At 33.7% G+C, this 11,387-nt stretch overlaps 2 protein-coding genes across 2 annotated transcripts; both read left to right on the forward strand.

Annotated features, from left to right (window-relative positions):
• The first annotated feature begins 672 nt into the window (after positions 1–672).
• LOC115710909 (uncharacterized) lies at positions 673–6,334 on the forward strand. The gene is made up of 5 exons (XM_061111950.1): positions 673–1,049; positions 1,495–1,551; positions 2,171–4,416; positions 4,841–5,016; positions 5,342–6,334. Exons 3-5 carry the CDS (start codon positions 2,388–2,390, stop codon positions 6,188–6,190), a joined length of 3,054 nt encoding a protein of 1,017 aa, XP_060967933.1. The 5' UTR covers positions 673–1,049; positions 1,495–1,551; positions 2,171–2,387; the 3' UTR covers positions 6,191–6,334.
• A 1,812-nt stretch (positions 6,335–8,146) lies between these two features.
• On the forward strand, positions 8,147–10,564 carry LOC115709036 (O-fucosyltransferase 37). The gene is made up of 4 exons (XM_030637069.2): positions 8,147–9,052; positions 9,127–9,295; positions 9,397–9,486; positions 9,575–10,564. Exons 1-4 carry the CDS (start codon positions 8,382–8,384, stop codon positions 10,334–10,336), a joined length of 1,692 nt encoding a protein of 563 aa, XP_030492929.2. The 5' UTR covers positions 8,147–8,381; the 3' UTR covers positions 10,337–10,564.
• The last annotated feature ends 823 nt before the right edge of the window (positions 10,565–11,387 follow it).

The following is an 11,387-nucleotide window of genomic DNA, read 5'->3' on the forward strand; positions in this document are numbered from 1 at the left end:
AAATCTTTGCAACTTCAAGGCAAATTAACTTTTGAGACAAACCTACCATCTTTCACATATTTCACATAGACATGAAAATAATACATGAAACATATAATTTTATCAGAGGGAAGGAATTCACGTCTTGCGCATGATGGTTTGAGACTTCTCATGGACCTATGACAAGGTGAGAAATTTTACTTCGAGTTTTTCTTAATCTTTGATTGAATATTCAAAATACATAACACCTGTTAATATAATTTGTAACAATCATATTTCATAAATTTGAATCCCTTAAATAAAATTGTGTAACAACTCTTTTATTACACTAATAATGTATGATTAACACAAGAGTTACCAGCGACAATAAATTGTAACTCCTCTTCAAGTTACAACATGTAAGTTACAAAAATGTAAGTTAAAATCATAAGTTACACATTCATTTATCATACACTTAATATACATTATTTAGATAATAATATATTTCACACATTTTAATCTATACTTATTATATTATAAAATAATATAACAGAATGACTATTCTATTTTGAAATAGAAGAAAAGACTATTCCAACGTAAGATGAAAAAAAATTTAATAATTTTTTTAACAATTTTTTTATACAAATTAAATTTTATTCATTTCCATTCTCATTCCTATTACCATTCTTATATTTACATCCCTCCCAACCAAAAACCACCCAAAATACAGCCATTGATGTAGTCACAAATCCCAATCCAATGGTTGTGATCAAAGAATGGTACTGTACAGTTTTTTACTTAGATGGGCTATTAGCCAACCCCTTTACATAAAGTCCCATTAATATATATATCTCCATTTTTCTACAAATGAAAATTTGTTTAGCAGCAGAGAAAATGGGTCTGTGAAGTTTCCCGGCCAAAAAAAGAAAAAAGATTTTATAAACTTTTCTCCCAAAGACATTTATAGACCATCATTTCTTAGGAGAACCCAGTAAGTATTAGGTCCATACACACAAGGAGTTTTTCTTCTTCCTTTAATCTTTGTAGTGTAGAAAGAAGGAAAACAAAAATGCCATTCATACCATAAGAGGGTTTGTTTTTGCTTTCTTCTCATTATTTATTTATTTTCAAAACCCATTTCATACAAGATGATGTATGATAATAATAATAATAATAATAAGAAGAAGAAGAAGAAGAAAATGATAAAAGACAATGTAATGGCAAAAATTAAGTAATAGTTTCTAGCAAAAAGATAAAACTAAGTAATAGTTTAGTTAGTAACTATTTTTCTCTCTAATGAACACAAAAATTCTCCATAAAAGTTTTTCTTCTTTCTTTCTGTTTCATTTGTGGCCATGTTACTTTTTGTTGTTGTTCATTTTTTTTTTTTTTCCTTTTCTAATGATCCTTCTAAATGGGTTTTTTTTCTTCTTAAAGATCATAGATTTCTCCATTAAATGTTTCATTTTTTGTTGGTTTTGCTATAAGAATCTACTAACTGAGGAAAACCCTACATGGGTGTTGCTCATTTCTCAGCCTAAACAGATTCAGAGTAATGGGTATGGTGTAGTCAAGCTTTACTGCATAAAAAAGGTCAGTAATCACTATCACACACACACTCTCTCTCTCATACTATTCTTCTTCTTTTGAGTTTGTGATTGAACATGTATGTGCTGTGCTTTATTGTGGGTTTTGGAGGTTGGAGTTATTGTGAAGAATTTATTATTAAAAGTTCATCCATGCAGAGAATATGGAATATAATCTTTTTAGTCCCTACCATTCACTATTGCTTGCTTCATATTTATTCAACGACAACATTATGATTGTCGTTTAGATGGTTTTCTGCTCAATTCTTTTCAAATGAGGAAGACTTGTCCAAAAGGTCAGATCTTGATTTAAAAACATTCAAATCATTTTATTAAAGAAAATGTTAGCTAAATCTCCATAGGAGCTTTTCTCCTAAACCCATTTTATATTTTGTGATTGTGTCTTCAGGTCCTCAATGTTATGAACATATTTTGTGTTTGGTTTGGAGTTCTGGCTGTGACAATTTACATTTAAATTTATAATTTGTTTCTGCTTTTAAAACAAAAAATTATAATATGTTTCTATAAAAGTTTTATTTTCTTATTTTTTCTTTGTTTGGTTTAAGATTCAAGAATTTCAGTTACTTGAGTAGAATTAAAATAGAAATCTTTTTTGCTCTTTACAGAATATTATCATCTATGAGTGAACTTTGACTTGCATATAAGACAACTTGATCTCTCCCTGTCTCTTTCTAACAGCAAGGTAAATGAGAAGAAAGGCAAGCTTACTTTTAACTTTTTGCTTGATTTTGTTGTGAAAATGAAGATATTTGTTCAAATCATGGTACTTTATTTATTTGTTATTTGATTGAGAATCTATTTTGTAGAATATTAAATCAAGGGATGTTTTGTTTCTTTCCCATTCAGATGGAAAATCAAGGGAGTGCCTTAGATTTTGAACTGTGGCAGCTGAGACATGAAAACATGAGCAAAACTTTGGAAGAGTTCCATTGTACAACTTTTACAAAATGTAAGGATATAGAGAATCAGTTGGATTCGAATTGGAAGTGGTTAAAAGCTCATTCCGAACAGCTTGTGCAACGTGAAAATGAAGTTTTGTCCAAAGAGAAACAATTTGAAGCTAAAGAGTTGGAGTTGAAACAATTGGATGGAATGCAAAAGTCGAGTCTGGAGTTGTCGAAGGAAATTGAGCAAAAACAGAAGCAATGTCGTGGTATTGAAGTAAGAATTGAAGAGAAAGAGAGGGAGTTTCTTAACATTAATTCATCTGTCTTAGATGCTGAGAGTAAATTGGATACTCTACAAAGAAGTATTGAAGAGCAAGCACAAAAACATGAAGGAATGTTGAAGGAGTATAAACAAGTCTCCGAGTTGAAAGAAGATCTTTTATATAAGAAGCAGAGCTTTCTTGAGAAATGCATGAAAGAAATCGAGTTGCAGGAAGATCTTCTTGGTAAGAAGCAGAAATCACTTGAGAATTGCACCAAAAAAATTGAGTTGAAAGAAGACCTTTTAGGTAAGATGCAAAGATCTGTTGAAAATTACATGGAGGATTGTAAAGTTCGTGAAAGTTTTATTGATAATTATGACAAACAGATCAAACTTAAAGAGGAAAAGCTTGTTTCATATCAGACTTTGATCGATGAATGCTCTGATGAACTCAATTTAAAGAAACATCAGCTTGATTTGGTTCAAAAGTTAAAGGCAGAGAATTCTGATTCATTGCATAAGTTAATGGAGAATTGTGATCATAAAGTGGAGGAGAAAGAGAAGAATTTTGAAAATTTTGTAAAGGAGCTTAAGTTGAAGGAACAATTTCTTGAATCGAAGCTCGAAGAACTTGATCTATTTGATAAGAAAGTCGTTGGATGCTTCAAAGAGCTAGAACTAAAAGAGAGGCAATTTGAAAAAAAGGCCAATGAGTTTAAACTGAAAGAGAGTGAGTTTGAAAGAAAGGCCAATGAGTTTAAACTGAAAGAGAGTGAGTTTGAAAGAAAGGCCAATAAGTTTAAACTGAAAGAGAGTGTGTTTCAAAGAAAGGAAAATGAGTTTAAACTGAAAGAGAGTGAGTTCCAAAGAAAGGCCAGTGAGTTTGAATTGAAAGAGAGGGACTTCGAAAGAATGGACAATGAGTATAGACTGAAAGAGAGTGAGTTTCAAAGAAAGGCCAGTGAGTTTGAATTGAAAGAGAGGGACTTTGAAAGAATGGCCAATGAGTTTAGACTGAAAGAGAGTGAGTTTCAAAGAAAGGCCAGTCCGTTTGAATTGAAAGAGAGGGACTTCGAAAGAATGGCCAATGAGTTTAAACTGAAAGAGAGTGAGTTTCAAAGAAAGGTCAGTGAGTTTGAATTGAGACAAAAAGGATTTGCACCAATTGAAAGATCACCTGTATTGGTTGTCAAAGAAAAAACCAACTTATCATCTGCTTCTCCTCTGTCTTGTGTGACCAATGGTGAGAAAGACTTGTTCTGGCTTTTGAATGAATATTTACAGAAGCATGATTTGGTTTGTAGTCAAATTTTAAGTGTTGTCAAAGCTTCATCTTCATCAGATCCTGCAAAGTTGGTGTTGGATACAATAAACAAGATTTATCATTTGCATTCCGCTAGGGAAAAAATTGAGTTTGAAGACAGTATTGCTAGAAGGGGATGCAGCCTTTTGTCAGAGATGTTACTTAAAGTCTCACCAGAGATTAATCCTCAAGTGAGAAAAGAAGCAATGAAGTTAGCTAGTGCTTGGAAGGCCAGTTTGAATGTGGCAAGTGATAATTTTGAGGTGTGGAGTTTGTTGCAGTTTCTAGCTAGTTTTAAATTGGCCTCTGCCTTTGATGTGAATGAGCTTCACTATCTTCTTGATGCTGCTGGTTTGATTATTCAGACATCCCAATTACGTTCTCCACATGGGGATATAGGTAAGCTTTCATGAATATCTCTATTGATCCAATTTGGGTAGTGTCTTTGCATAAACATTATAGTTTGGTGCTAATTATCCATTGCTTAGAATAGTTCTTTAGTTTATTGGCATGAATCAAAATCAAGTTTTCTTTTTATTATTATTCTAACTCTTTTTGAAGAAGTTTTGAAATGTTGGTTGGGAAGTGAAAGTGATCTTTTGAATTATATATTGACTTGTGAAATCGAGTCTAAACTCTTTTACCTGTTATTGCTCTCTGAATTCTAATTGTGATGTTATGTTCTTCTTTCTATGCTTTGAATGGACCATTGGAAATTTTTTATATGCCCTATAACATTATCAACTACACTTAGAATACAGTTATTTAATCTGTTCTTCTGGGATTTGACTGAAAACACTTATAATTTCACTTCCAATTTCAGGAGAATGTGTTCGAACTCTTATCCAAGGGGAAGAGATCATTCGAGCTGTTAGACTTATTTGTCGATTGAAGTTAAGGGACATGTTTCCACCACTCCAACTTTTGATTAAATTTTTGGAAGATATTGAGCGTTCTACACAAAAATCATATGAGGAAAGGAAATTTTACAAAGCAAAGGTATGAAATGAGAACCCCTTAATAATTTAGATCCCTATATAGGTTTGTTTTTCTAGTAAAGCTTTTAGTTTAGCTGTATATATGTAATATACCTTTTATCATATTAGATTGTTTTAAAATACCAAAATCCATAAATATTGTTGTTATTTTTTGCTCTAAAAAATTATCTTGTACTTGTAGGTTATATTTATTTGATATTTTATAATATTGTTTATTTTAGTAGTTTTATATTTATGCAACGATATTTTACAAGTTGATTGTACCATAAGCTACAAATAAGTGAAGCTGAATTATCATGTGTCATGTGTATTGTGTGTATTTGCAGAAACAATCCATTGACAAAGAAGTAGCTGCTCTGAAAGGTGTGTCGGAATGCATGAAATTTTGCAATCTTGAGTCTGAGATCCTATCCAACAAAATCTCAAAACGCTTTGGCATTTTGGAAAATATGAGCCAGTCATTAGGCCGGGAGGTTGATCCATCACCCAAGAAGAAACAAAGAAAGATTGGTTCTAATCCAAAGGAAAATTTTGCTAGGTGTTCCCTGACAACTAAGTTGGGCGAAACTGTTGGAGCTGGTAGTAGGAGTTCAGGTTCACGTTTGCCACAATCATCGTCACCCTTAAAGATCGGCACAACTACACCTCCATTAGTGCCTAAGGTTGCCAATTCAATTGTTGGCTCTTATAGGAGTCCAGGTTCTGCTTCTTGGACCAAACCTCCCAAAGGTTCTGTCAAGTTGAATTTTAGTCATACAGCACGACCGGAGTGTAGCTTCTTAAGCGTGGTGGCGCGTAGCCATAATGAAGTCTTGGCAATCAAGTGTCGGAAGATTGGTCAGTCTAATCCATTGACTGCTGAAGCTTTAGCTGCTCTGGGTGCTTTGACTCTGGCATCTTCTGAAAAATGGGATACCATCTTTTTGGAAGGAGAGTCATTGCTGCTTATGAATAATCTTCAAGGAATTTCTGAACCAATGGAGTCCATTTCCAGTGTGGTCTCTGACTCAATTGCTAAAATGAAAACTTTCAAACAAGTCATTGCAAGTTGGATACCGGCTGAGGCTAACACTATGGCTCGTAATGTAGCTAGGTGGGCTGCAGATAACAATGTTAATGGCTCATCTTGGATATCAGTTCCTAGTGACTTGGTTTATAAGTGTTACAAAGTATAATGCCTTTTGACTTTACTAGTTTTTGTAAGTGTAAGTTTAGAGGTATGTAACATAAATATTTTTGGTATAGAAACCAAAGCTTTACATATATACATTACTTTAATTTATTTTATAGTTTTATAAAGAGGAATTTACTATTTTATAGTTTCATGAACTATTTTATAGTTTTATATAAGACTTTCTCTTCTTTATTTTATTTTATTTTTTTTAATTAGTGAACTAATTCACGTTTCGCTCAATTATTCTTTTTAGTTTGTTAAATTTCTTTTGCAATGAACCTCTATGCAATAGTAAATATCACATCTATTGAATAAGTGAAGAGATTGTATTAATTATATATTACAATAAATTAAAGTAGTATATTATTTTGATGTGTTGGAAAGAAAATAAGGTAAAGAATGAGATTGAGACTATATAAGATTCTTTTGTTATTATATTGTACTATGTGTGTAAATAACTTCACATGGTAAGCTACAACAATTGAAACACATGAACCTAGCAAAAGAAATATTTATAGAGTATTAGCGATATGTAATTTTTTTAGATTAGGGCAATAATTTTGACAAATGGTAGGAATGTGAAAATTATACATTAAAGTGTAATTATGAAAAAACAAAGTCATAATAACATTAAACACCAGACCTTTTTTTCTTCAAAATAAATTGTTTATTTGAGCTATTGATTTCCATATCTATGATTAAAACTCCCATTTAATTATATTACCGAGTTCTCAACTATAAGAAGTCGAACTTCTGATATTTTTTTTACTTTATACGATTTACTTTTTGTTATTTAATTATTCTCAATCATTTTAAATCTGATTCACTATCGTTGACTAAAAGCAAAGTCAACAATAAACTTTATGTTTATTATAGAAGTTTTTTTGTTAATTACTTTTGCACTAAACCCGTTAATTAGTAAATATTAGCGCAATAATTTAAAAATCACTGTAGCGCACTTAAGCTAATAAGGCGTTACATTTTTTCTGCCGAGCGTTTCATGAGATGCAACTAGTTGATGTTGCTCTAAATTATCGGCATGTGACAAATGAACCCCGATGCTTGCTCTGCCAACACAACACTGAAATAATAAACCATGCTCTGTTCTTATGTTCCATCATATTTTATTATCTTTCCACTTATTAGCGATGTGAGACTATCTAACAACAGTTGAACTTAAACTTTGATTATCACTTGCCAAAATCAATGAGTTGCCCAAATTTTTTTTACTCACGTTTCAGGAAAATTATCAAAAGAATTATTGAGCAATTTGTTGTTTTTCTGTAGTGTATATGGTTTGAACATAATGCTGAGACCCATGGCAAAACTCCAAAACCAATCACTGTTATACTTAATTATAGAGCATTGCTATTGGGCATCAGTGGTGCCTAGCACTCTTAAGACGTGTCGCTTTACGATTGACTAGCGATACTCCCTAAAGAAGTAGTACACAAAGCCTTATATAAGCAACTCAAACTGAGGGGTACCCAAGTTAATTAATTAAAAAAAAAAAAATTCAGGAACTAACTAGACAAACCTGCTACATTTGACAGATCACTAGATGAGACTAGTAGTAGCAGTACACCAAGTTAATAAAATCTCCCACAGTATTGGACTATAAAAAAATTAAACTAAAAAATTCTCCTAGATGCCGAAACAGATAAATAGTGCATCAGTACACAAAAAAAAATACATTATTTAAAAATATGAACACAAAACTAAAAAAAAATTGTTGAAATTAATATAAAATAATATGGCATTATTTTTTTAAAATATTAAAAAGAAATTTAAATTATTATTTTATTATTGGGATTTAGTGTAAATGTAAGGGACCCCAAATATAATGTCCAAGAGTATTTTTTCTTTCTCATTTAAAAAACCCGGGAAAACTCTACAAATCACTTCTTTCCCACATTATCCTTCCAACAGCAGCACACTGTTGCTAAATACTCAAGGCTAAAATCGACATTTCACTAAAAATCAAGACTCAACAGAGTAAGCTTCACTTCAACAATAAATAAAAATAAAAGGCTTATAAGAAGAAGTGTAATTTCCACTCCCAAACTTTTTTTTTTGTTCTTTTTCTTTATGAAATTCATTTTCTTTCTTTCTTCTTCGCTCTGTTATTCTAGTGTTCCTCACTCCTCTGTTTCTCTTCTTCACCAAGAAAACCATAAAATCCCTCTCCTTCCATGGCTTCTTCCATACCCAGACCAAGAACAATCATGAAGAGCTCCATCATAGCAATCAACCCATCTTTCCCATTCCTCCATTTCCTCCCACCTTCACCTCTCACAGCCCTTCTCTTCTCTCCCCGAAAAAACCCGAAAAGCCTCCACCTTTGCACCAACTTCTCCACCACTCTCCTCCTCTTCTCACTCTCTCTCCTCTTCTCCATCACATTCTTGCTCGGAATCTTCCTCCTCGGCTTCCTCCGCTCATACCAAAACTCCCCTCTTCCATGCTCTGTTTCATCCTCTCCTGAATTCTTTGCAGCCTCGCTCTCTTCAATGTCTTCCTCCTCTCTTTTGGACAAAGAAGAAGGAGTGCCTAGGCTTTCATACAGTGCCATGGTGCCATTACCGGCTCACGGTCTCTCCGGTAACCTTTCTGAGCCGGAGAGGGAGTTCTGGCAGCAGCCGGATGGAGACGGGTACAGGCCTTGCCTAGATTTCAGTATTGGGTATCGAAAAGCCTCGGCCGAAATCTCTAAGGAGAAGAAAAGGTATCTTATGGTGGTGGCTTCAGGTGGATTAAACCAGCAGAGGAATCAGATTGTTGATGCTGTTGTAATTGCTAGGATTCTTGAGGCTTCTTTGGTTCTTCCCATTTTACAGGTCAATCTGATTTGGGGAGATGAAAGGTAAAATATTATTATTGAAAGACTCTGTTTTTATTTTTCTTTTTCTGATATTCTTTTCTTGTATTGTTTTCAAGTGAATTTTCGGATATATTTGATGTTGAACATTTCAAGAAGACTTTACAAGCTGATGTTCGAGTAGTATCGACGATTCCCTCTTCACATTTAATGTTAAGACAACCAATTCACTCCAAGATTCCTCGTGACATCACTCCAAATTGGATTCATTCAAGATTCTTTAATCAAGTATTTACTATATACTAATTCATAATTAATGGAATCTCATTCTTCTTCTTCTTCTTCTTTCTTTCTTAATTGTTAACTTTCATTCTTTTAATTACTATTAGTTGAATAAAGATGGGCTTCTCATACTCAAAGGGTTAGATTCTAAGCTCACCAAGAATCTTCCCCCTGATTTACAGAAGCTTAAATGTAAGGTAAGGTATAATATATAGATATATATTTTTCTATCCTCCTTTTCTTTTAGAGTAATAATAACTTGGGTATTGCTCTTCTTTCTTTTAGGTAGCATTTCATGCTTTGAGATTTGCAGCACCAATAAGAGAGTTGGGAGAACAATTAGCAAAGAGAATGTGGATAGAGGGTCCGTACATTGCTCTACATCTCCGGCTAGAGAAAGATGTTTGGGTTAGAACCGGTTGCCAAACCGGTCTAGGACCCGAATTCGACCGAGTCATAGCCAAGGTCCGCGAATCCGAGCCTGAGTTCCTAACAGGGAGCCTAAACATGAGCCATACACAGCGAAAACTCGCAGGTTTATGCCCGCTTAACGCCTTTGAAATGGCTCGGTTTTTGAAGGCGCTAGGGGCACCGAAGAGTACTCGAATATACAACGCGGGAGGAGAGCCATTCGGTGGCAGCAGGGCTATGCAGCCACTCATTTCTGAGTATCCAAATCTCGTGACGAAGGAGATGTTGGCGCGCCAAGGCGAGCTTGCCCGGTTCGCCAACAAGTCCTCTGCTTTGGCTGCAATTGACTACATTGTGTGCCTTAGTAGCGACGTGTTTGTGCCATCACACGGGGGAAACATGGGGCGTGCGTTGCAGGGTCACAGAGCCTATGTTGGCCATAGGAAGTTCATTAAGCCTAACAAGAGAGCCATGTTGCCTTTCTTTGAAGACACCACCATTTCTGAGGCTGAGTTGAGCAGTGTGGTGAAGGAGCTTCACGCTAAGTCGTTAGGTCAGCCTGAGCTGAGGAATTACAGACGAGAGCGTGATGTCATTGCTTACCCTGTTCCTGAGTGTTTGTGTCAAAAACCATAAGAAGACACAAATGGTTTTCTTATTGGAAAGTTTCACACTATGAAATTTGTTTGGTGCTGTTATTCTTTTGCATTTTAGCTTAAAATGTTAAGCGTAACGCTTCTAATAATAAGTAGTAGAATTTCATTTTGGTTAAAGACGTTTTCTACGTGTAACTAACCAACCGTTAGTGATTGTCTTACTTTTTTTTTTTTCTTTACGTGGAAATAAGCCAATTCTGTTCCAAAATGACAGATATTTATTTTACTATAGTTTTTTTTTTGAGATATTTTACTATAATTAAATATTGAATTCAGGGTAGATAAAAAATTTGATTGGATGGATTTTTTTTAATCATTTTTGTAATCTCTAATTATTAATAAAAAGAAAATATTGAATTCACATATTTTAATTTATTACAATATTGTTGGACACCACAACACGTGAAAAACGTAATTACTTTATTATTGTAAAAGTAATTATACCAAGACTTGAACACTTTTTACTAGACCACAATACACCAAATACTCACACTCTTATTTTAATACTATACACTTTTTTACAACACTCTTGTGTATAACTCACACTTTTGAAAGACTTTAGGGACACTTTAGAACACACTCTCACTCTTTTGAACACACTTTGAAGACACTCTTGTTGGATGCACAACTTGAAGACCCATGACCCCTATTTATACTACTCAAAAGAAACCAACTATAATATTCTAGATAATTCTAACTAATTGTGTTACTAAAATATTCTTGAAACTTCTAATGACTATTACTCTCTGTGATTCTGGAAAATTCTATAATATTACCAAAATGATAGAAAGTTCTAGATACTTGTAGAGTAGGTGTTGATCTTTAACACTCCCCCTCAACACCAACTCTTCATACTGAGTTGGTCTCTCAGCTTCTGAAATCTCGTTGTGCTAAGTCCTTTAGTGAATAAGTTTGCTACTTGATCTTTGCTCTTCACTTGGTGCATCTCTAATTCTTCTTGAAGTACTTTCTCCCTGAGAAAATGGTAATGCACCTCCACATGCTTTGCTCAAGCATGAAATACTGGATTC

Source organism: Cannabis sativa, chromosome 3 (genome assembly GCF_029168945.1).
Source record: "Cannabis sativa cultivar Pink pepper isolate KNU-18-1 chromosome 3, ASM2916894v1, whole genome shotgun sequence".
Classification (NCBI taxonomy): Eukaryota; Viridiplantae; Streptophyta; class Magnoliopsida; order Rosales; family Cannabaceae; genus Cannabis; species Cannabis sativa.

Coding starts and splice junctions, on each gene's coding strand:
- LOC115710909 (XM_061111950.1), top strand. CDS start 2,388: ATGTTTTGTTTCTTTCCCATTCAGATGGAAAATCAAGGGAGTGCCTTA. Junction 4,417..4,840: donor TTCTCCACATGGGGATATAG/GTAAGCTTTCAT, acceptor TTCCAATTTCAG/GAGAATGTGTTCGAACTCTT. Junction 5,017..5,341: donor GGAAATTTTACAAAGCAAAG/GTATGAAATGAG, acceptor GTGTATTTGCAG/AAACAATCCATTGACAAAGA.
- LOC115709036 (XM_030637069.2), top strand. CDS start 8,382: ATGGCTTCTTCCATACCCAGACCAAGAACAATCATGAAGAGCTCCATC. Junction 9,296..9,396: donor ATTCAAGATTCTTTAATCAA/GTATTTACTATA, acceptor AATTACTATTAG/TTGAATAAAGATGGGCTTCT. Junction 9,487..9,574: donor TACAGAAGCTTAAATGTAAG/GTAAGGTATAAT, acceptor TCTTTCTTTTAG/GTAGCATTTCATGCTTTGAG.